At 39.7% G+C, this 26,363-nt stretch overlaps 1 protein-coding gene across 3 annotated transcripts in view; it reads left to right on the top strand.

Annotated features, from left to right (window-relative positions):
- The window catches only part of armc2 (armadillo repeat containing 2), a 109,896-nt gene that overhangs the window by 48,497 nt on the left and 35,036 nt on the right, over nt 1-26,363 (top strand). For all 3 annotated transcript variants that reach the window (XM_059982986.1, XM_059982987.1, XM_059982984.1), the window contains exons 7-11: nt 4,290-4,397; nt 4,644-4,819; nt 6,373-6,475; nt 7,896-8,119; nt 23,618-23,763. In XM_059982986.1, the coding sequence (XP_059838969.1) occupies nt 4,290-4,397; nt 4,644-4,819; nt 6,373-6,475; nt 7,896-8,119; nt 23,618-23,763 (757 nt within the window). The remainder of the gene's footprint in view (nt 1-4,289; nt 4,398-4,643; nt 4,820-6,372; nt 6,476-7,895; nt 8,120-23,617; nt 23,764-26,363) is intronic.

The raw sequence follows: 26,363 nt of genomic DNA, 5'->3' as shown, positions 1-26,363 counted from the left end.
TTCACCTCTAACTCCTTTAGCTGGAGCGCATGCTCCCTTTGCTTCTCGGCTCTTTCCTGCTCCCTCTTCACCTCTAACTCCTGTAGCTAGAGCTCATGCTCCCGTTGCTTTTCGGCTCTTTCTTTTTTCCTTTTCAGCTGCTTCCAGCTGTTTTAACTTAATTTCATGTTCCAACCTTAATTTCTCCAACTCTAACTGAGCCATCCCACTAGCTGGTACCTTTTCAGGGATATTTTCCAATACCTCAGCTGAAAACACGTTCTTCACAATATAGTACTGAGTTATGGCCCTCCGCACCTCCCGCTTTTTCATCGACAACCTCACCTCTGCGAGGTTTAGTCCTTTCGCAATATTTATCAGGTCCGACTTTGTGGCAGCCTCTAGTGCCTCCAGAGTCGGGTTTTCTATAAATTCGTCAACGTCCATCTTTGCTGGTTTCCCGTCTGGTTACCCGTGCAACCAGACCCACGTTTGGACTTAAAAGCCCGATTCATTGGCCCTCCAATTTGGTATCAAATCTCAAGACGAGGCCCCCACTTTGTTACAAACCCCACAACTGGGGCACTTACCAGCAAAGATAGAGAGGTCCGTTGAAGTCTGATGGTACTACTTTTAACAGTATTTATTAATAAAAATACACAAAAATAATATCAATGCAACCATACAGATAACATACGTTGTCAATACTAAATCTAAAAGTGCGGGTATAATAATAATCAATAAGAAATAGCTCTATCATTGTCTAGGGGATAATGTATTGTCCGATGGAAATATAAAAGTCACTCAGTTCATGCAGGCTGCAGCCTTTGGGGACCGCTGGGTTTTCAATGGTTGGAGAGAGAGAGAGAGATTTGGAGAAAAACTTGCTGATTCCTTTTATGGTTTCGATCCATCGGAGTCTCGTTAGTGTGGCCATTCACTTGTGACCTCTCCTTTAGCTAAGCTGTTCTTCCGTGGCGAGCCCCCCAATCCCAGGCAAGGGAAGGACGCACACGAGCCTCCCCACCAGGTGTCGCTATTAAACGCTATCATGGGATTTCTAGCGTTTCTCCTGGTGCATTTAAAGGGGTTGTTCCCCAGACCCTCTTTTATCCTTACTCACGGGGTCTCAGATGTCAATCAGGTTGGGATGATGCAATCCCTCAACCAGCCCACTCTGGTCGTCCCCTGAGGGCTTCAATAAATAGTACAGTACTCAAAACACAATTCCGTCTCCAAGAGACAATAGCCGTTATCAGGGGCTTTTGTTTCGCTGAGGCCAGGACAGATTCCAAACCTTGTGGATTCTCTCTCATTTCCTGGGTCCCAGACCCGAATTAATAGTGATCTTGCGATTCTCAGAAAGGAGGGGGCTACTTTGTACCCTTCGGCCCCTCAGAGTTGTGGCACATTCGTAACAATGGTAATATATAAGGTGTTATTCAAGGAATACAAATACTTTTTTAGTGTGATTTGAAGGATAAAAGTAACCAGAATTGACTGAAGATACCCCATATTTAAAAATAATAAGTAGATTAATATTATGTATTATTCAACTAATGGAAAAGAGCTTGGCTGGAAGAGACAAGTTGTTAATGGTTAAAGGATTGCGTAGTTTGAATGAGATATAGATTATAAGACAGGTTAAGAGTCACAAGTATCTCCTATTTTTAGTGGTTTCTAGTAACTGTTCTGGAAAGTCCAAGTGTAATCTGTAAAAGCTTTTTGTAAATTGAGTCAGTCATACTGTTGAAGTGCATCATAACTATATCAATAAAACTATCTATTAGTTTTAATAAACTAAAATATTATTAGATTTGTGTGATATAAAGAAAAGAAATAACTAAAAGATTAATTTACTATATTCTTAGCACTTAGTTTTAATTACATTGTTAATTCTACCATCAGAACCTCTCCTTTTTCTGCTGCCATTGTTGAACCCTTCTTAAGGAAATTGGTCTCCCCCACCTCTTCCACTTATATATTCCTCATCTGTTCCATCTTAATGCTATCTCTACCTCATTACTTCCCACTCATAGACCCAGCCTGTTGTAGTACACAGCCCTGGAACATGTTGTGCATAAAAGTAGCCTTCAAGTATTTGGAACTAAGCTACTAGGCCTACTGCCAGCTTTAAAAACTCTTTATGGCCCATGTATGGTTGACTAGTTTCTGCAAGCCCTGGAACAAAAATCGTTTTAATATATCACTGGTGGTATTTGAAGGTTTAATCCTGGCAACAATAAAAAAATAATTTTAAACATAGTCCATTACCTGGTCCTAGAGAATTAAGAACAAAAGCTCAAACACTTTATGAACTCTATTTAAAGGAAGAAAATTTAAGTTAATTAATTTACCATGGGTAAAACTTTTATGTAACCCATATTTAGCTTTGGACCTTATACTTCATTAGTGTTAGTGTTAGTACTAAAGTCATTCAATTTTCCTTTGTTTAATTAATACATTTTTGACATTCTTGTTGGTTTCTTTGTATTAATGAAATTTAACAAGTTTATTTGGTTGTGCAGTCAATTTCAATAAATATTAAATGGCTCCATTTGAACTTAAGTTATAATTTTTGAGGACAAAATTGCTGTATTATATTATTTCTACTATTATTTAGCAGAAATGTTTTCAGGAGATCCTTTAGTAGTTTAAATAAAACTTTGGGCTGTTGTAAAGAAGCCTGTACTTTAACTTTTTATATATGTGCAAAGCAGAGTATATATTTGCCCAAAGCAGTGTAAGGAAGCACAAATTTATTTCCGGTACTGTTTCTTAATAATGTCTTTTTCTTCCTGTATCTCTTTCTATGCTCTTTCTATCCGTCTACTGTCTCTAGTTCTGACTTTGTAAATTTTCATAATTTTCCTCCCCCCCCCCCCCCCCCATAAATTACATAGAATATATGTCATGAGGTCACACATTCCACACTTTTATCCCTCTTCGGATGAGTTTCTTTTTGAAGTGCTTATTTGGATTTCTTAGTGACTGTTTTACATTAAATGTCTTTAGTTATGCTGTTCATCATGTGGTAACATTCTCTCTGTATTCACTACATCATAAATTTTTATAATTTTAAAGACCTCTGTGAGGTCACGTTTCAGACGCCTTTTCTCAAGGAAAAGAGAAAAGCTTTTCCTTTCAGGATATAGAATCCTGATGGAGGGTCTCCATCTGAAACGTTGACTGCTTGACCCGTGAGCTCCTCTGCCATTTTGTGCATTATTCCTGATGCATGCAGCCTTTCATTTCTTGATTTTTCTCTGCATCCCCTCCACTGCCTCTCATCCCTTAAATTTGCAATACTTTCAATTGTCCAATTTTATATTAAATAGTGCTATATCTCCTTGATTAATATAGTTTATGTTATTTCACACAGAATGTGAAAGAGAAGAATGGGACAGCTCTGCCAAAGTTTGGCACAGAATTGCTGAGCTGAATGGCTTTCTTTGTTGTAGATTCTACATTGATTCCCAAAAGCCTATTTAACAATTTCTGTATTATTTAACATGGATTTATTTTTTATTGTTCATCAACAGTTCCCTGCCAAAGGAATCTTTGAGACTTGTAAAGGCTATTTCATGATTCTCACAACAGCCAAAACAACATTTTTTCATGCAGCCTGTGAAAACAGTGAATGTATTGAGACCCGTGGAACATAGAAACATAAAAAACCTACAGCACAATACAGGCCCTTCGGCCCACAAAGTTGTGCCGAACATGTCCCCACCTTAGAAATTACTAGGAATGGTGCGAGGATTTGTATATCTTGTATTATTTCATTCAAAGTTACCATTGCAGAATACTTCATTTCTATATTGCCTTTAATGACATTAACATCCCAGTGTTCCTTGCTGCCAAATAGTTACTTTCGAAATGTAATAATTTCTGTAATGTAGGAAATTTGATTGCTAGTTTCCTCAAAGCAAGCTCTCACTGTGTGATATTAACCAGATAATTCAAGGAATTTTTGGTAATCTTGGTTGAGTACTAATTATTAGCCAGCTATCTTTGCTCTGCCTCTCTGAAAGAGAATAGGAAGCATTGTTCAATGTTTTATTAGAAATATGACTCCCAGACTGTGACATACTTGCCTCAGCTTTACACCTGAGTATCAGCTTGGATTATTGTGCTCACTCTGTCTGATCCTGAGATGCAGATGCCACTAACTGAGTCACAGCTGGCCCAGAATGATCAGAATGTGGAATCTGGTCCCTCATGGAATACTTGAGAGTAGTTATGATAAATTTTAGATCACGCTAACTCAAACCACAGGAAATTAATTTTTATATCATTTTGGGCTTCAGGTTCAAGTAATGGATCAAGATCCCATGAAGGAGAAAGTGAAAAAGAAATTCTATACTGGAATATGAAGATCCAGCCTATTCTTGATGAACTTAAGCTCCTAAAGAGTGGTAAGAAGATATTACTTTATCATTTGTAAGATTTTTTCAATGTACTTGGGAAGTTATTTTCTTATGTTCTGCTAGTTTAGCACTATGTCTTACAGTTTTTGGCTGTTAATGCAAAGATGTATTTTTTTTTTACAAAATAAGGATCATTTACAGAAATTATGTAATTGTTATAAGAGATTTCAAAGAAAATAGAATTATATAAAGATGGTTTTATATGTAATTGCAGAGTTTGTTTATTCTGCTTAGGCAACAATGTGGAACACCTCTGTAAAGCATGTTACAGACTCTATCACACTCTACATAAGGGAAACATGCTGGGGAAAATGTGTAAAAGGAGAACTGTTCTTTTGAAGACATTATATAAACTTGTGGATGTTGGCTCAGATCAACTTTCCATTCAGCTGGCAAAACTTATATTAGCGGTAAGTTTCATTCTTTAGAGTTCTGGTTCTGGACTTTTTCTAGGTCTTAGCATATGCATTTGGACTTCCAAACAAAATTAACGGGCTTGGACTCTGTGATCAGTAGCCAGTAAATGGATTTGCTTATAAACTGTCCATGAGTCTTTATTTTGGATTTTGTTAGACTTAGTTGAAGTATCAGATTGAAGAACAGTGTTTGAAGTGCAAAGGTTAGAAATTTCCTCCATGAAGCCCATTAGTAAACAATTGCTTTTATGGCATTCTGTTAGTTATATGGTCACCAGTGCTCAACTTAGCTTTTGTTTGATTTCCTGACGTTTTTGTTAAACTTAAATCTCACATTTGCCATCATGATTTGATCTACTCAGCCAGTAATATAATCTTCTCACCATCAATGTATTCAAAAATAATCGTTTTCTTATTGCCACAACTAATTGCCATCATGAGAGTAGAGTATGGTGGAACAATAGTTATGTTACTAGTCTTTTTTAACTACAACATTTAGATAGTCAAATTTTGTAGCTTTTTCAAGATGAATTTTGGAATTGGCATTTTAAAGAGCACCTCTTCCTATTCAACACTCTTGTATGTTCTCCAGTAGAGCATTAGTAATTAGTGATAATTCTGCGGATAATTTCAATACAAATATTCTGAATGCCCAGACTCATAGAAAACTGGTACATTGATAATTTTAACAAAGAGGGATAAATTTAGAAATCAAAGTTGAAACATCATTGTTCCACTGGACTAGTTGGCTTATTTTTCAGTGATTGTTATTATTGTTCTCTGTCTTTAATATGTAATAAGATGCACAAAATATGATTTAAGTGATGTAGTTATTAGAGAGCTCCTAGAAAAATAATCAGAAAGATCTACCTAAATTGCAAGATTAATTTAAAAAAAAGTTTAATTTGAGGACAAAACAAACAAGACAATCTTTTGTACCTTTTTAAAATAACTAAATCACAGCATTAGGTTTGCAGAGCATTTTACAATGGTAGGTATTGTTTCTTGTACATACATATCTCCTGGTGCATTGCAGTTTATTGCTTCCATCCAGTAAAGTGATTGATTTGGTTCACGGAGTCTGCTGCACATTCAGGCAAATCTGGGTCTAGGATTAGTTGAAACAGTCCCAGAACGACTGAGAAAAAGATAATTGATGTAAGTGTAGGCGAGGGCCAGGTCGAGGTGTGAGAGCAGATCAGACAATTCAACACGTTTGCAGATAAGTAGCGAACAACGACGGATGCTGGAAATCAGAAGTAAAACCAGAAAATGCCAAAGATACTCCAAAAGGACATCTTTGAAGAGAGAAACAGAACAGAAGAAATGGTATAGACTTGAAACATTAACTCCCTTTTCCCACAAATGCTGACTAACCAGAACATTTTCAACACCTGCTATTTTTATAGTGGTAGTAGCCAGAGTTTGCAGAGTTCACAATTACTACAATATTATAATTCAGAGATGGACATAATCAAGTAATACTTAGATTATCATATCAAAATAGCAATTCAACTTTTTTAAAATGTCTTGATTTTTTTTTCCAGCTGAAAGTAAGTGGAAGAAATCTTCTTAACGTCTGTAAATTGATGTTCAAAGTTAGTAGGAGTGAGAATAATGATGGTCTCTTTCAAAATGATGAAATCTTGGGTGAGTTGATTTTCTTTAAAAATACTTGTATTCTTTAAAAAAACACAGCTTGACAGGAATAGTTGATATGTTATGCAATATAAACTACAATTAGATGCTATGTGTATCTTTGATAATTCATGTTGTGTTTGAAAGAAAAGAAATAGAAGCACACTTAAGTGTTCAGCTCCTCTAGCACACTTCACAATTCAGTAAGGCCAGAAATAATCCTGTACCTGACCCTCCTTCCTTACCGGGTTGCAAGCATTCTGATGAAGTAAGTTTCCCTGATAGCATTTCTATCCTTCTTTCCATTTTTTTCTAATATTATCCTCTCTATCTTTCTCTTTACTGTAAAATCATTTCAGTCAATGAATGGGTAACTAAAATCCTCCTAGCGTCACCACAGGTGTGACCATCCAATCTCTTGTGACATTTTCATGAGGAATGCCAGCAATTTGACACAGGTTTGCAAGTCAGGTTCTGCCTTGTGTTTTACTGTAATGCTAGCACTAATTAGAGAAGTGCATGTCTATAAATGAAATAAATCAATTGGTCTGCTCATGGATAATATTAATGACAAGTAATTCATGTGAATGATTGCTAAGTTCTATTTCATTTTTTAAATTTAAAAATAAATGTTGCCTTGCCTGCATGGATGAAAGACTGTCTTCTGTAATTTTGAATCAAGTATTTGAATTGGAGCTTGAGAACACATGAAAATCGGAGCAGAGGTTGGTCACTCAGTTTTAGCCATTCAATGTGATTCTGGCTAATCTTCCCCAATCCCCATCTGCACGTTTTCCCAGTTCCCCATAGACCTCAATTCCTTCTCTTTAAAATTAAAAAAAATGTTAGTTGAATTCTGATTCACTGAGACTTTGCATATGTTAATTGCCCTAAGTCTGGATATAAGCTTGTACAGACAGATTTATTATATAAACAGTTCACAGGATAATTGAGATACAATAAAGCAGCAATGTGTGGATTGATCAAAATGATTTAATTTGTGTTTATACCCTGGTTTAGGAAATTACAGGTTCAGGACTAGTGGCTATCTCATTTTTTATCTTCCATTTATAATAATATATTATCCACTTTAGCTGGGACATTCTGAATATTAATTTTGTATTGAAGAATAAAAGTTAGGATTTTTCTGTGTTTTTAATGCAACAGAGGTACTTGATTCAAAATAGTGGTTTTTACTTGTGATTCATGACACCTACCCAGCATATATTCTATAATACTATTACTTACCAAATATTAATTAAACGTATTACTAAGGCTCCTGAAAAGTTTTCAAGATTTTGCTGCTGTTGTTAATGCATCTATAAATTATTTGCTACTTTCTAAATTAATTTACTAGGTAAGGTTTGAATGAATGTGTTTTCACATTCTTTTTGTTAAATATTGAAAGCTGACTGAAGACTTTTCTTTGTAGATTGTTTATTGGAGGTCTTCAGATTTGCAGATCCACTCAGCAACATTGATGCATTTTTGTATTTTATGGGAACCATTAAATTCCTTACTGGGAATGTGATTTTACTCAAGGATCTGCTCAACAAAGGTCTAGTTGAATCTTTGGTACAGTTGATGAAGGAGGTAAATGATGCTAACAGAACAAGTGACACATATTTTTGTGGTTCAGGACACCTGCTGGTCCAGGTCAGTATCTGGTAATTTGTTATACTTGCATGCTGATGTTTTGCATGATCATCATTATTAATGCTTAACAGTAGGTAAATTATGTGAAAATTCTCTTCATTATTTCTCCACATGTTGCATTTTTGTGATGGTTTGTTCAATGATCAAGATCATCCTATGTCTCTTGTAGGCATCTATGAAACTTTCTCAATTTAACTTAGTGTTTCACATTACCAGTTTTAGTTCATAACAGAATAATGAAATTTTAATAGCTTTAATTTCATTATTGGATTGTATTGTAGCTCTTGTATAATCATGCTTTTCTTATGAAACGTGTAGGAGTGCATAATTTTTACTCACAGTATGTTTATAGATTACTGAGAGGGTTTTTTTTAAGGTTGTAGCCGTGAGTGGTAGTAATGATAAGCTCCCAATACCTATTAAATGTTCCCAAAGCATGCATCTCAAATAGCCTCTGACAACCAACTCAAGCTTCTGGCCTTCATGTGTGGCTTGGCTATTAAGCCCAGTGAAACCATTTCTATTGACAGGGGAAGGGATTGGCAGGCTACTGGTGCTTTAAAACCAGCCACTCTGTGCAGAAAGAGCTTGTCAGCTGCTGAGAAGGAAAACTCTGATTTCAAACCTCCACTGATTTGCGGCTATACTCACTCATGGAAAAGGCTTCAGGAGGTAAAATCCAGAGCTGGAGTCTCTGAGGTAGTCCTACATTGAGTTCAACACTGACCGTCAATTCCTGTAACACCACTGGTGCCAAACCATATCAGTCTCTGTCGTTCCTTTGGATTCATCGGCTGCATGGACAACAGCTTGCTCTCCATACCAGCTTGTATATCGTGTAGACAGCTGGAACGCAACTTCCATAGTCATTCCAGACCAACAGAGGGCCTCAGTACTTGCCATGTTTTAGCTGTATATTGTCATTTAGAGATGGTGAGGAAAAAAATTAGGTTGTACAAGTAAGAATAAGCATTAATAAACTTAAGATACAAAACCCTTATACTCATCCCAAATTGTGCCCATCATTCATGCACATGCAACCTGATTTATTAGGATCAGCATGGCAATGTCACAGTTTTAAAATTCACATCTCTGGTTTTAAATCTCTTTTCTCCATCTAACATATCCCTCATTCTGTTATCTTCTCATTCTTAAAATCCTACTGGAATATTACTTCTGTGTCTACTCAGGCTTTAATCTCTTCACCAATAGAACTCAAACCCAGACCTTGGAGCTTTTTATGAAATTTCTTCCCAAAACCTCTCTGCCTCTTTTCCTTTGAAGCACTCATTAAGACTTGCTTCATTTAGTTCCTGGTTGATGTGATTTGTTGTCAAATTTTGTTTGATAACACTCCTACCAAGACCTTGAACTCAGCTTTAAGATTTGCTGTTTAGGTTCACATTTTAACTACTGCATAGTAAATCAGGCAATCATTTCACATTGTCAATATTTTGGAGAATAAGAACAGGGGAAAAATAACATTTTAAACCTATGTTTAAAATATACATGTGCGTAACAATTTATATCCTGCTGAAGGGTCTCGGCCCAAAACGTTGACTGTACTCTTTTTCCACAGATGCTGCCTGGCCTGCTGAGTTCCTCCAGCATTTTGTTTGTGTTGCTGATTTCTCTTGTTTATATCCTTGTTTACTTATTTTGCCTTTCCTTCATATTTTCCCTATTTTAAAGACCATCTGATTCTAGCATTGCTGTCTGGATTGCTAGTTCAGGGGCTCTGTAAAAATAAATACCCCAACCTTTCCCTGTAATATTTAGGTGCTCCACATAATAACAAATCAAAATCCAAAATAAGAAACTTCTTTACAAGTGAAGTACCAATTCTAGATGAACATTTAGGGTAGATTTTTTTTGCCATGCATGGTAATAATTCATTTATGCAATTTTCAAACAATTATTAGCAAAGCAGTTTGAAACTGATTTATGAGCACCTAAACTAAAGCCTCCCTCAAAATTTTACATATATATTTTGTCATGTGCTTTGCAATTCTCTTTTCACATTCCAGCTTTTCATGTCGTGCCAATAACCTAAGGTTAAAATGTAAGAGAAATTGTTAATTATTTGTTTTCTCTAGTTAAAAGAAGATACGAGGTTGCTTTGGCAAGTAAGGTGAAAATAAATCCGAAGGGTTTCTACAGTTATATTAATAGCAAAAGAATAGTGAGGGATAAAATTGGTTCCTTAAGAGAATCAGAGTGGACAGCTATGTGTGGAGCTGAAAGAGATGGGGGAGATTTTGAACAATTTCTTTTCTTCGGTATTCACTAAGGAGAAGGATATTGAATTGTGTAAGGTAAGGGAAACAAGTAGGGAAGTTATGGAAACTATGACGATTAAAGAGGAGGAAGTACTGGCGCTTTTAAGGAATATAAAAGTGGATAAATCTCTGGATCCTGACAGGATATCCCCTAGGGCCTTGAGGGAAGTTAGTGTAGAAATAGCAGGGACTCTGACAGAAATATTTCAAATGTCATTAGAAACAGGGATGGTGCCGGAGGATTGGCGTATTGCTGTTGTGGTTCCATTGTTTAAAAAGGGTTCTAAGAGTAAACCTAGTAATCATAGGCCTGTCAGTTTGACGTCAGTGGTGGGTAAATTAATGGAAAGTATCCTTAGAGATGGTATATATAATTATCTGAATAGACAGGGTCTGATTAGGAACAGTCAGCAGGGATTTGTGTGTGGAATGTCATGTTTGACAAATCTTACTGAATTTTTTGAAGAGGTTACAAGGAAAGTTGACAAGGGTAAAGCGGTGGATGTTGTCTATATGGACTTCAGTAAGGTCTTTGACAAGGTTCCGCACGGAAGGTTAGTTAAGAAGGTTCAATTGCTAGGTATTAATATTGAAGTAGTAAAATGGATTCAACAGTGGCTGGATGGGAAATGCCAGAGAGTAGTGGTGGATAACTGTTTGTCAGGTTGGAGGCCGATGACTAGTGGTGTGCCTCAGGGATCTGTACTGGGTCCAATGTTGTTTGTCATTTACATTAATGATCTGGATGATAGGATGGTGAATTGGATTAGTAAGTATGCAGATGATACTAAGGTAGGTGGGGTTGTGGATAATGAAGTAGGTTTTCAAAGCTTGCAGAGAGATTTAGGCCAGTTAGAAGAGTGGGCTGAACAATGGCAGATGGAGTTTAATGCTGATAAGTGTGAGGTGCTACATTTTGGTAGGAATAATCCAAATAGGACATACATAGTAAAAAGTAGGGCATTGAAGAATGCAGTAGAACAGAGTGATCTAGGAATAATGGTGCATAGTTTCCTGAAGGTGGAATCTCATGTGGATAGGGTAGTGAAGAAAGCTTTTGGTATGCTGGCCTTTATAAATCAGAGCATTGAGTATAGGAGTTGGGATGTAATGTTAAAATCGTACAAGGCATTGGTAAGGCCGAATTTGGAGTATTGTGTACAGTCTGGTCACCGAATTATAGGAAAGATATCAACAAAATAGAGAGAGTACAGAGAAGATTTACTAGAATGTTACCTGGGTTTCAACACCTAAGTTACAGGGAAAGGTTGAACAAGTTAGATCTTTATTCTTTGGAGCATAGAAGGTTGAGGGGGGACGATAGAGGTATTTAAAATTATGAGGGGGATAGATAGAGTTGACGTGGATAGGCTTTTTCCATTGAGAGTAGGGGAGATTCAAACAAGAGGACATGAGTTGAGAGTTAGGGGGCAAAAGTTTAAGGATAACACGAGGGGGAAATTCTTGCTGTGTGGAACGAGCTACCAGTAGAAGAGGTAGAGGCAGGTTTGGTATTGTCACTTAAAGTAAAATTGGATAGGTATATGGACAAGAAAGGAATGGAGGGTTATGGGCTGAGTGCAGGCCAGTGGGAGTAGGTGAGAGTAAGCGTTCGGCACGAACTAGAAGGGCTGAGATGGCTTGTTTCCATGCTGTAATTGTTATATGATTATATACAAGTTATGGAATGCAACTTTCTTGATAATTAGCATCCATTTATTTTATATTAACTCTCCTGCTAGATTTCCGTTCTGTTTTTTGTCCTTGGTGCTTTAAAAATATTCAAGGTAAAGGAGAGAAACTAATTGAGATTTGTCTTTTCTACCACAATCATTAAATTCATTAAAGTGGAGGAATGAATATAAGATATAGATGCCAAGGTAATTATTTCAATGAAAAGCATATCAAATATTTACAATATACATTTTCTCAAAAGCTTTAGTTTTTTCTCAAAGCAGCCAGTGGATGGTGCTCTTGACATACACAAACTGGTTTAAAAGTCTATAAACAATACCCTCGATTTTGGTGGAATGCAGCAGGTCGGGCAGCTTTCATGGAAGGAATCTTGGGACCAGACCCTTCATCAGGACTGGAAAGAAAGGGGATAGCCAGGTGGGGCAGGGAGAAATAGGGGCAGTATAAGCTGGCAGGTGACAAATGAGACCAAGTGAGGGAGAAGATAGGTAGTTTGCAGAAGAGCTAAAAAAGAAGGAATCTGATAAGAGAGGTGGAGAACCAAAAGAAGGTTATAGGTAGATCATAAAGGCAAGAGAAGAGAAGAGAAGAGAAGGGGTAAGATGGCCCAAGAGATGTTGGGGGGGGGGGGGGGATAAAGAGGAGTAGTTACTGGTCTCACCAATTTTGGGCCTCAAAACCTCAGGCCTCCAATCCGGGACTTGCTGATCTTGGGCCTCTGACCTCCAGGATCACTGCCCCTCATTCTTGAGGGCCGCAGACCTCAGACGTTGGACCTTTGTCTTCAGGGATTGTTGGCCTCTAACTTTGGAATGCTCTGACTTCTAGCTCCTGTCCTTAAGTCTTAATTTACTGCCCTTAACATTGCATGCTCCTCATCCCTGACCCTACCCGTATGCTGACTCCTATTTCCCACAATGTCCACAAAAACTATCCCTAGGAACCTTTTCAACTAAATTTGATTTATGAACTGGGTGAACATCAGATTGATGATCAACATTACTTAATATTAATATACAGATAGGAAAATTTTTAACCACAATGCGCAATTGGCTAAGCTGGGTACTCCAGCTGTATTCTATGTAGTAACTTGAGCCTCTGGCTAACATAACGTTCCTTCTTTTGTATTCAGGGTCTGTCTTGCTACCTTATCAGACCCAAGGACATGCTCACTTTAGGCTGCTCTGTCTGTATGATATGATGATTTGGTGCAGTAGAGGTGCGTAGAGTTTCTGATATCTACCTTTTGCATAACTTTCTCCCTCAATCCATGTAAAAGATGAACTAGTGAGATCCAGTTTTCTGGACACGTCAGCTATTCAAACATAAAACTGTCCCTAAAGTCAGAACCTTATTCCTCATGTATCACTAACACCTTCTTTCTCATAATCTTTTTTTCTTAAACTGCTGCGTACTGTCTTACTTCCTAGTTTGCCTTAGAATGAAAAAAAAACTTCTGGAAGAACTGGAAGAGTCAAGCAGCATCTGCAGAGGCAAAGGGATGCTCAATTTTTCCGGTCAAGACCCTACATCAGGACTGGGCTGGTGGAGGAAAGATGGCTAGTATAAAGAGGTGAGGGGCAGGGGGAAAGATGGGGGCTAGTAGTTGATGGGTAGAACCAGGTAAGGTGGGGGTGATAGGCACACAGAGCCAGGTGAAGGGGAGGGAGGGGCAGTTTTGAGAAGCTGGTGGGTAATGGGTGGAAACAGTAAAGGGAGGAAGGATGAGCAAGTGAAAGCAGAAGTGGGGGGGATCGGGAAGTTAAGCATAGGGAGAAGACACCCAGATTGATGGACATCAAGTAACTTGGAGGATTATTGATGAGTGAATTAAGTATATCAACATGATGTGTCTCTGAAGTAATGTAATTTTGGAAAGCAAGTAAGGCCTTTCATTCCCTTTGAAACTTAAAACCGTTACACTGCACAACAAAGATTTTAATTCCTGAATACTTTTGGGTATAACTTACCGATTTTGAGCCACTGATCATGAAAGTCACCATGAAGTTTCCATATCATGCACCATTTAAAAAAAAAAATCACCTGTATTTGTTACTTCAATTCTTAATGCAAGTCAATTAAAATGTTGCCCACAAAGTAAGCTGAAAAGTTTTCTATCTTGTCTAGGAATGCCTGGGTATGCTTAAGCAGAGTGGATGCTGCATGGAAGGACAGGCTATAAAAGCATCATGCACGTGCTATTCTATTCACTGGGTTTATAAGTATATTGGATATCGGATTGTGATCATGTTGCTGCGCATGCTCTACGTGCATAGCATATTGTATGTACTCATTATAACAATGTAATTGTATTATCAGAAGTATTTGTGATAGCAAAATATATCACCAATGTTGCAACAGCACGATGCCTTCTGTTGTATTTGTGATGGATAGACACTTAAAACTCAAAAACAGAATATGACTTATTAAGAAAGCCCATGAGGTGACCAAGACAAAGCCTGGGCTTCTCTCCTTTGGAGAGAAAGCACTTTACTACTCAGGGTAAAGAGAGGCAAGACTGTGCAGGTACGTGACGTCAGCCAGTAGAGTGGGAAAAGTTTAAAAAGAAGACCGCCGTATCCAGCGGGCAGCAGAGTGAGAGAGCTTTGGCTGAATGGGCTTAGGCGGTAATGAGACAAGGCAAGGTTCGTTTACCTGTGTTAATTGTGGAAAGGAAGTATGTGTATGAGGCCAGTTCTCTGTACTCGGTGTCAGATGTGGGAGGTCCTGGAGTCTCCCAGCCTCCCAGACGGCCATATCTGCACCTGATGTGTCGAGCTGCAGCTCCTAAGGAACCATGTTAGGGAACTGGAGATGCAACTCGATGACCTTCGTTTGGTCAGAGAGAGTGAGGAGGTGATGGAAAGGAGTTGTAGACAGGTGGTCACACCGGGGCCACGGGAGACAGACAAGGGGGTAACAGTCAGAAGAGGGAAGGGCAAGAGTCAGGTACTAGAGATAACCCTGTGGCTGTCCCCCTGAGCAATAAGTACTCCTGTTTGAGTACTGTTGGAGGGGGGGACAGCCTACCTGGGGGAAGCAACAGTGGCTGTGCCTCTGACACAGAGTCTGGCCCTGTGGCTCAGAAGGGTAGGGAAAGGAAAAGAAAGGCAGGGGTGATAAGGGAGTCTATTGTTAGGGGGTCAGACAGGTGATTCTCTGGATGCAGGAAAGAAACTTGGATGGTAGTTTGCCTCCCAGGTGCCAGAGTCCGGGAAGTTTCAGATCAAGTCCACGATATCCTGCAGTGGGAGGGAGAACAGCCAGTCATGGTACATATTGGTACCAATGACATAGGTAGGACAAGGGAGGAAGTCCTGAAAGCAGACTACAGGGAGTTTGGAAGGAAGTTGAGAAGCAGGACCGCAAAGGTAGTAATCTTGGGATTACTGCCTGTGCCACGTGACAGTGAGTATAGGAATAGAATGAGGTGGAGGATAAATGCGTGGCTGAGGGATTGGAGCAAGGGGCAGGGATTCAGATTTCTGGATTATTGGGACCTCTTTTGCGGCAGGTGTGACTTGTACAAAAAGGACGGGTTGCACTTGAATCTGAAGGGGACCAATAACCTGCCAAGAAGGTTTGCTAAGGCTACTGGGGTGAGTTTAAACTAGAGTTGTTGGGGGATGGGAACAGAACTGAAGAGACTGGGGAAAAGGCAGTTGGCTCACAATTAGAGAAAGCTTGGAAACAGTGTGTGAGGGAGGATAGGCAGGTGATAGAGAAGGGATGTGCTCAGACTGACAGTTTGAGATGTGCCTATTTTAACGCAAGGAGTATTTTGAACAAAGCGGATGAGTTTAGAGTGTGGATCAGTACTTGGAGCTATGATGTCGTGGCCGTTACAGAGACTTGGATGGCTCAGGGGCAGGAATGGTTACTTCAAGTGCTGGATTTTAGATGTTTCAGAAAGGACAGGGAGGGAGGCAAAATAGGTGGGGGGTGGCATTGTTGATCAAAGATAGTGTTACGGCTGCAGAAAAGGTGAACGTCATGGAGGGATTGTCTATGGAGTCTCTGTGGGTGGAGGTTAGGAACTGCATGTGTTTTATAGCCCGCCCAATAGTAACTGGGATATCGAGGAGCTGATAGGGAAACAGATTCCGGAAAGGTATAATAAAAACAGACTTGTCATGGTGGGAGATTTTAATTTCCCAATATTGATTGACATCTCTGTAGAGCAGGGAGTTTAGATGGGGTGGAGTTTGTTAAGTGTGTTCAGGAAGGTTTCTTGACACAATGCCTACAAGAGGAGAGACTGTACTTGATTTGGTATTGGGAAATGAACTTGGTCAGGTGTCAGATCTCTCAGTGGGAGAGCATTTTGGAGATAGTGATCACAATTCTATCTCATTTACCATAGCATTGGCGAGGGATAGGAACAGACAAGTTAGGAGAGTGTCTGATTGGAGTAAGGGGAATTATGAGGCTATCAGGCAGTAACTTGGAAGCTTAAATTGGGGACAGATGTTCTCAGGGAAAATCACAGAAGAAATGTGGCAAATGTTCAGGGGATATTTGTGTGGAACTCTGCATAGGTATATTCCAATGAGACAGGGAAGTTATGATAGGGTATAGGAACCGTGGTCTACAATGGCTGTAGTAAATCTAGTCAAGAAGAAGAGGAAAGCTTACAAAAGGTTCAGAGAGCAAGGTAATGTTAGAGATCTGTAAGATTATAGGGCTAACAGGAAGGAGCTTAAGAAGGAAATTAGGAGAGCCAGGAGGGGCCATGAGAAGGCCTTGGTGGGCAGGATTAAGGAAAACCCCAAGGCATTCTACAAGTATGTGAAAAGCAAGAGTATAAGACGTGAAAGAATAGGACCCATCAAGTGTCACAGTGGGAAAGTGTGTATGGAACTGGAGGAAATAGCCGAGGTACTTAATGAATACTTTACTTCAGTATTCATTGTGGAAAAGGATCTTGGTGATGGTGGTGATGACTTGCAGCGGACTGAAAAGCTTGAGCATCTTGGTATTAAGAAAGAGGATGAGCTGGAGGTTTTGGAAAGCATCAAGTTGGATAAATCGCTGGGACTGGATGAGATGTACCCCAGGCTACTGTGGGAGGCAAAGGAGGAGATTGCTGAGCCGCTGGCAATGATCTTTGCATTGCCAATGAGGATGGGAGAGGTTCCAGAGGATTGGAGTGTTGCAGATGTTGTTCCCTTGTTCAAGAAAGGGAGTAGAGATAGCCCAGGAAATTATACACCAGTGAGTCTTACTTCGGTGGTTGGTAAGTTGATGGAGAAGATCCTGAGAGGCAGGATTTATGAACACTTAGAGAGGTATAATATGATTGGGAATAGTCAGCATGGCTTTGTAAAGGGCAGGTTATGCCATATGAGCCTGATTGAATTTCTTGAGGATGTCACTAAACACATTGATGAAGGAAAAACAGTAGATGTAGTGTATATGGATTTCAGCAAGGCATTTGATAAGGTACCCCATGCAAGGCTTATTGAGAAAGTAAGGAGGCATGGGATCCAAGGGGACATTGCTTTGTGGATCCAGAACTAGCTTGCCCACAAAAGGCAAAGAGTGGTTGTAGACAGGTCATATTCTGCACGGAGGTCGGTGACTAGTGGTGTGCCTCAGGGATCTGTTCTAGGACCCTTACTCTTTGTGATTTTTATAAATGATCTGGATGAGGAAGTGGAGGGATGGGTTAGTAAGTATGCTGATAACACAAAGGTTGGAGGTGTTGTGGATAGTGTGGAGGGCTGTCAGAAGTTACAGCAGGACATTGATAGGATGCAAAACTGGGTTGAGAAGTGGCAGATGAATTGCAAAATGTTACTAAAGGATCATTTTCTGTGTCCTCATTTAGACCTCTTCCCTGTAAATCTTGGTACTGTCAGTGATGAACTTGGAGAAAGGTTTCACCAGGACCTTGCAGTCATGAAGAAACGGTATCAGGGCTAGCTGATTATTGTTGTACACTTGAGCAAGAAGCCTAGACACTGAATACAAATGAAAATCATCAACAAAACATGTTTAGCTTAGTTGAACTATTCCAAAGTATCAGCACTGATGCGATTAAATGTATTATAGTCAATAAAGGTTAATTTCTTGTTTCTTCAAATTCCTACATGATACAGATAGTCTGAAATTATATTTGTGTTCAGCTTTAAGCAGTCTATCATAACTAAAATAAATTTCTTAAGAAGCAACACTTTCCAAAAAAAAATTGCTGTCCAGTGTTGTTATGCCTTTTATGACACAGAATTACAATATTTGGCATTGGTGGTCATGGTTCTAAGCAATGGTTTTTACCACAGTTGTTCTGTTCTCCTTTGTGGTCTTTTCTAGGTAACACCAGGACAAATCATCATTTTTGTTAAATCTGGGAGATCATTTAAGTAAAATTATCAATCATTCTGGCATCAGTCTGTTGTTCAGCCAAATTGATAAATCGTTCCCTTTTCACTCTTTATGTTGCTCCAGCCCTTTGACATTGCATAGGAGCTTGCTTTATTTATCAAAATTAGAATGTCCATTTGATTTAACTAGATGCATTGGCATGTTGCTATTCTTCCACTCATGAAAAATTAAAACAAACATTAAAAATGTATTTTTCTCCCTTTGTTTATTTCTCTTTTTTCTTTTGGAGTTTTCTTTCTCCCTGTTTTAAGACGTACTACGTTGCATGTTAATGTCTATTATCTTTTTTCTCTATAATTATGAAAGTAACATTTTACATTGGTTTTTCTTTCATTTTGTTTTTTTTGAAGTATTTTAAAAGTCAAATATTCAACCAGATATAGGACACCACTTATTCAGACTATTTCCTTAAAGCACTATAATCTGAGTTGCAACTCTAGTGTCAATAGCTTTATTTGAATAGCACATTGAATCTATTTTAATGTTCAAGAGAAAGTTTCTGTTTTAAATCAGAATTGCTGAAACATTATAAGTTCTTTGAAGAATTTTTTAATTGACTTCATTGTTACAACCTGCATTTATAACTTTTAATGAAGCAGCTGGTTACTTCTAGCTTTGTGTTTTTTTTTCCTTTCCCCTTGTGTTTGTCCAAGTATGAGTTTCCAGTTCACTGATTGGTAAGTATGTGGCCTTTCTGCCAAGCAAGAATGCATGAAGTGGCCATGCAGCAGACAAAATGGGAATTAAGAGTCTGCAAATGGTGCAAATCTAAAGCAAAAACAAAGTTCTGCCAGTACTCAACAGATCAATCAGTGTCTATAATTTAAAAAAAAAGAGTTAGCATTTTCAGGACCCTTCTTCATCACAACTGTGAAGATGAGAAAACAAGATGGTCTTAAACTGCATAGAGGGCAGGAGAGTGAAGGATAGGAGAAAGGGAATTTATCTCATAGGTTAAGGGCAGGATTGCCCAGGTGATCCCAATGTTTATGAAGTTGCCCAGTTGGTAGGCTGGTAAAGAAAGTTATACAGAGAGAAAACGAGGTACATGTTAATGCTGGGAAATGCTGGTCAGAGTTCTGGTTAACCCTGAAAAGGGGAGGAGAATACTGGAAATGCCCAGTGGACAATGCAGTGTCTGAATAGAGAGAACAACTCAGTTAATGTTACAGATGGATAACCTTAGTGAAAATTGGTAAGTTCTGATTCAAACAGGATAAGCAAAATTAAATTATTGAATTCAATATTATGTCTTGAATACTGTAAATGGGCAAATTATTGGGGAATGGAATGCTGTCAGAGTCAACATAGACCCGAAGAAGTAAATCGGCCACCTTCTGAATTGTGAAGAAATGTAGGAATAAACATTCCAACATGTCTAGACAGAACATGAAGTGTTGGTCTTTATGCTTTCAGTAAGAACTCTGACCTTATTTCATAGTTCTAATATATGTTTTTTCCCTTTCCATCTACTAACCTTAACTGTGGTATCACCTGGGAAACCCTGGCCTCTTCCCTCAGAGATAGTTCTCTCAATCCAACTCCACCTTCTATAATTTAAAACCAACTCATTTTCTCAATTTCACAGCTCTGAAGGGTTTCCAGTCTGAAGTGCTAACTGTTTCTCTTTCCACAGATGCTGTCTGACCTGCTGAGTGTTTCCAGCATTTTCTGTTTTTGTTACAAATAAATATAAACAGCTTAAGTGATCAGGTAAGAAGATCACTTAACAAGTAAATATGAAGTTGTGCATTTTGGTGGGAAGATTAGAAAAGCAAGCTTTTAAAAAAAGTGAGATCGGATTTAACTGTTGATATTCGGAGGTATTTATTGATCCTTGTACACAAATCAAAAGATGTAATGGCGTGGGTGTAGAAAACAACTAGAAATGGTTACAGGTCACAAATCCATTCATTGAAATGAATACTGAGAAGTCTGGAAATGGAAAAGAAATGTTAGTAATAGACTAATTGAAAGTGAGTGCAGGGTGGAAATAAGTGGCAAGGGTGAAGAAATATTTGAATTTTTTTGAGAGCAAGAAGAAGGAGATATAGAATTTAATATATTGAGGTTAAAAAGTCCCGGGTATCCCATAAAAAGGTGAGAATACAGCTTTCTATTTCTACACCTTTTATTGGAGGAAGTGAGTAACATTGAAAAAGAAGTTGTTTAATGAGAAAGTGCTCAACCAGGTGGAAGAGAATGGAGGTTGAGGAGGACTGGTTGGTTATCTGCTCAATGAAGAAATGGAGGTCTTTCAGACTATCTATTTTTGGGATGGAGTTGGCTTAGATAATCATCTTAAAAATGAAAAGGTGGGTGGACTGAAATATTGGGAACTATTAAAGTTGTGGAGTGGTTCTGGTGTGTCCCTGGAGTAGGCAAGGAGCTCATGAGTGGAAAGAGGAAGAAACAAGCTTTGCGGGACAAGAACTGTTTGAAATGGTGGATCTTTTGGAGGCTGTAGAAATGTGCTGTGTATGATTGAATGCTCTTGAAAATGAAAACTGATGGGTGATTTCCCGAAGAATTTGATTGACATTAGCTTAGGGTCATGGTCCAGAGCAAAGCATGAAGAGATGTAGTAAACATCCCCCACAAGATGGAGATTAGTTTGCCACACAACAGTAACATTGTCTTTGACACTAGGCTTAATGATAATATTGGTGTTGGTCCTCAATGATCACAGTGCTACTATTTTGTAGCTTATCAGATTAGAGTGAACGGTTTTTACTCCCATAAATATATTACTCTATAAATGGATTTTAGGAAGTGTACAGGAGCATTTTGTTTAATTTTCCATTTCAGATTGCTTTCATTGGTAGCTATAAGCATTGGATGACTGGGGTTGAGATATTTTCTGGCAGTTGCTTCTGGTTAACTTTAGATAGTGATCTAAGCGTTTGTAAACAAATGAACTTAACAGTACAGTCCAAGACAAACTTACCCAAGGCTAGAATTTATCTTCTGAGAAACAGTATTATCATTTGCAACCTAAGTAAGACACTGAAAAAGCACGCTTTATGTTGCAAATGTTCATACTGTTTCTTGAAAGGCAATTTAATTTATGCATTTTGAGACTGAATGCTTTGTAATTTATGTAATTTAGAATAACATTCAATTGTTGTCTAGACATCAGGTAATTGCAAATAATTTTATATTTAATAATCCAGATTGAGAAATCAGTTTCTAGTATTGGAGCTTTGCAGTCTCCAATAAACCAGACCATTAAATTTGATCTTATTTCTGTGAAATGTTGCTGGAGAATAAAATCAGGTATAAAGTAGCAGAAATATTTGTATTTTCTTGAAGAAGTTCTATTTTGTTTAACAAATCAGAAATAACTATAAAATGTATGAAATTCCTTTAACCCATTGTTATGTTTGATTTTTAGGGATGGAATGTTACTAAAAGACATATTTTACTAAAAATATATATAGTAATAAGCTACGTATGTGTGATACAGTTGTATGTCTGCTGCATTTGACAATGTTTGTAAATTTGCAGTGCTGATAAAAGGTATTCACCCCTCCCACTGGAAGTTTTTGTGTTTTATTGTTTTACAATGTTGAATAACAGTGGATTTAAATTTGACTTTATTGACACTAATCAACAGAAAAAGACATTCATGTCCAAGTAAAAACTTATCTAGAAAGTGATTTAAATTAATTACAAATATAAAACACAATAATTGATTTTACAGGTATTTACTCCCTTTAATATGACAAGCCAAATCCTCACTGGTGCAGCCATTTGGTTTTGGAAGTCACGTAATTCACTAAATGGAGATCTGTTTTTGAAGACCTGTATGCATTCAAGGTGTTTCAATTGATTGTAGTAAAAAAATACACCCGTATCCAGAAGATCCAACTGCTGGTGAGTCAGTATCTTGGCAAAAGCTACACAATGAATACAAAAGAGCACTCCAAGCAATTCCGCGAAAAGGTTTTTGAAAAGCACAAGGCAGGAGATGGATATAAGACAATTTCCAAGTCACTGAATATCCTTTGGAGTACAGTTAAGTCAATCATCATGAAATGGAAAGAATGCGGCACAGCTGTAGAGGAGGCTGTCCTCAAAAATTGAGTGACCGTGCAAGAAGGGGACTAGTGTTTGGAGGCCACCAAGAGACCTATGACAACTCTGGAGGAGTTGCAAGCTTCAGTGGCTGAGATGGGGGAGACTGCATATACAACAATTGTTGCCCAGGTGATTCACCAATTGCAGCTTTATGGGAGAGTGGCAAAGAGAAAGCCGCTGTTGGGGGGGGGGGGGGGGGAAGCTTCTCATGAAATCTTGGCTAGACTTTGCCAGAAGGAATGTGGTCTGTGCACTGAAATCTGCTGGAAGGTTCTATGGTCTGATGAAACCAAAATTGAGCTTTTTGGCCATCAGACTAAACACTGTGGCATCAAAAACACGTCAATCCTACAACCCTACCGTGAATCACGGTGGTGACTACATCATACTGTGGGGATGCTTCACTGCAGCAGGCTCTGGAAGGCTTGTGAAGGTAGAGGGCAATATTAATTTGTTTTCCAGCAAGATAATGACCTAAGCTCCACAGGAATGGCTTAAAAACAACAAAGTTAATGTCCTGGAGTGGCCAAGTCAGAATCTAACCTCAGTCCAATTGAGAATTTGTGGCTGGACTTGAAAAGGGCTGTTTATTTATGATCCCCATACAATCTGGCAGAGCTTGAGCAGTTTTGTAAAGATGAATGGGGAAAAATTTCAGTGTCTATATGTACAAAGCTGATAGGAGACCTAACCACATAGACTCAAGGCTGTAATTGTTGTCAAAGGTGCATCTACCAAATACTGACCTGTGTAATTATTGCAATCAATTATTTTAGACCAATTTGTAGAGATTTGTTTTCCACTTTGACACAAGAGTCTTTTCTGTTGTTCAGTTTTCGAATAGCCAAATTAAATTCACTGTGATCCAATGTTGTAAAACAATAAAACATGAAAACTTTCAAGGGGAGTGAATACTTTCTATAGGTACTGTACATGTTCCCCGTTTTCTTTTAATTGCCAATTAAAATATTTCATAATTTCTTAGTGAATTAACTGAGAAATTGTAACAACATTTTGAAAATAATCATGTTTTTGAATACTTGTGTTTTCTCACTGGAAGGTCACTGCTACTTTACGTAACTTGGCAAATCTGCCTCAATCGCGCTGTAGGTTCCTAAGCACCGGAGCACTATTGGAACTGTGTGAGATAATGGAACAGCATTTGAATGACATAGACATTTGTCTGAATGTAGCCAGAATATTCAGGTAATAGAATTAAAAATTAAAAACATTAAATGAGCTACTGTTGGAAATCGCTAAATAATTTAAAATATTTCAGAATGATGTTCATTTTTTCTTTAAATATAGAATAAAGACTGTGCTTATGAATAGATGTAATTTTAATACTTTATGCTACAAAAATGAAAAAAACAATTGAAATTAATTTGAGACCATTGTCTAATAAATTTTTAATGATTTGTAATGCTTAAAGTTCTTTTCATCTTTTTTCTGTGTATAGTGACATATTTAAAATTGATTTTTTTTCTGTAACTGGGATATATATCTGTAATTTGTGTTTATTTCTCTTCCTAGGCAGCTGTAGAATGCTATTTCAAGCTAATAGAGAGTCTACCAGTTGTTCCTACTTTGATATATTAATTATTTTTATATTTTATGAATATCCAAGTTGATAAAATGAAAACTGGTATTTTTTTCCTATTACAGAAGACACATTTCATGTTAAATTATAGAGAAGTTTCACAGCCTTTGATAAACAAAAATAGGTACAAAATTAAAACTTACCTGAGTTTCTGTTGTTTATAGTTTTGTAACGTTGCAAGGTACTGTAGCGGTGTGCTACATGCAGCGCTAAAATTAGGACACGGAGTCGGTAACTGCAATCGAAGGAAAAACTTTATTTGAAAACCTCAGCCTCACTTTTAAGCCTCCCTCAACCTGCCCCCCGTGGCGCAGAGGCTCCAAAGCTCTGTGCTCGCAAACCCCCGTAGGCTATCTCCCTTAGCCGGAAAGCTGGCTAATTGTGAGCCGGTTCGGATGTGCCAGGAAATGGGTTGCCACATAACCTCCCCCCCCCCCCAGAACCGGCGATACACCCCCCAATGTCCACAGTCTGGGCCGGAACCTGCTTGGGAGGTCGGCCTCTGCGCCGAGGTGCCGGAAACTCGACCGGTTGGGCCGGTTTGAGTCTGTCCACCGTGAAAACCTCCTCTTTCCCCCCAACATCCAGCACGAACGTGGACCCGTTGTTCCGGAGAACCATAAACGGCCCCTCGTATGGCCGCTGCAGCGGTGGCTGATGCCCGCCCCTTCGTACAAACACAAACTTACAGTTCTGCAGGTCTTTGGGTACGCAGGTCGGGTTCCGCCCGTGCTGTGAAGTGGGTATGGGGGCCGGGTTACCGAGCTTCTCGCGTAGTCTGCCCAGGACTGCTGCGGGATCTTCCTCTTGCCCCCGTGGGGCTGGTAGGAACTCCCCGGGGACGACCAGGGGCGCGCCGTATACCAACTCGACCGATGAGGCGTGCAGGTCGTCCTTGGGTGCTGTGCAGATGCCGAGTAGGACCCAGGGAAGCTCGTCCGCCCAGTTGGCTCCTCGCAAGCGGGCCATGAGGGCCGACTTCAGGTGACGGTGGAAACGCTCCACTAGCCCGTTCGACTGTGGGTGGTAGGCAGTTGTGTGGTGCAGCTGAGTCCCCAAAAGGCTGGCCATAGCTGACCACAGGCTGGAGGTGAACTGGGCGCCTCTGTCGGAGGTAATGTGGGCCGGTACACCAAAGCGAGATATCCAGGTGGTGATCAGGGCTCGGGCGCAAGATTCGGAGGTGGTGTCGGTGAGCGGGACCGCCTCTGGCCATCTTGTGAACCGGTCCACGATAGTCAGGAGGTGCCGCGCTCCGCGCGACACTGGCAGGGGGCCCACGATATCCACATGAATGTGGTCGAAACGCCGGTGGGCGGGATGGAGCTGCTGCGGTGGGGCTTTGGTGTGCCACTGCACCTTGGCCGTCTGGCAGTGCATGCACGTTTTGGCCCATTCACTGACCTGTTTGCAGAGTCCGTGCCAAACGAACCTGCTGGAAACCATCCGGACAGTCATCCGGATGGAGGGATGCACCAAGTTAGGAATGGAGTCAAAAACACGGCGCTGCCAGGCTGTTGGGACGACGGGACGGGGCTAGCCGGTGGCAACGTCACAGAGTAGGGTCCTCTCACCCGGGCCTACGGGGAGGTCCTGGAGCTGCAAACCGGAGACTGCGGTTCTATAACTTGGAATCTCCTCATCTGCCTGCTGTGCCTCTGCCAGTGCCTCAAAGTCTACCCCTTGGGAAAGGGCATAAACGGTAGGGCGAGAGAGCGCATCTGCCACGACATTGTCCTTACCCGAGACGTGCCGGACATCCGTCGTGTATTGAAATGTAGGACAGGTGGCGTTGCTGGCGGGACGACCAGGGGTCGGACGCTTTCGTAAATGCAAAGGTAAGCGGTTTGTGGTCTGTGAACGCGGTGAAGGGCCGACCTTCTAGGAAGTACCTGAAATGCCGGATTGCCAGGTAGAGCGCCAACAGTTCCCGGTCGAAAGCACTGTACTTGAGCTCGGGTGGCCGCAGGTGTTTGCTGAAAAACGCCAGTGGTTGCCAGCGACCTGCGATGAGTTGCTCCAGCACCCCACCGACTGCCGTGTTAGATGTGTCCACTGTGAGGGCGGTAGGGGCGTCCATTCTGGGATGTACTAGCATTGCGGCGTTTGCCAAAGTTTCCTTCGTTTGAACGAAAGCGGCGGCGGACTCCTCGTCCCAGGTAATGTCCTTGCTCGGACCCGAAATCAGGGCGAGCAGGGGGCGCAT

This window comes from Hypanus sabinus, chromosome 10 (assembly GCF_030144855.1).
Source record: "Hypanus sabinus isolate sHypSab1 chromosome 10, sHypSab1.hap1, whole genome shotgun sequence".
Lineage (NCBI taxonomy): Eukaryota > Metazoa > Chordata > Chondrichthyes > Myliobatiformes > Dasyatidae > Hypanus > Hypanus sabinus.
Note: the sequence above shows the minus strand (reverse complement) of the source record. Positions and strands in the feature narration are given on the sequence as shown.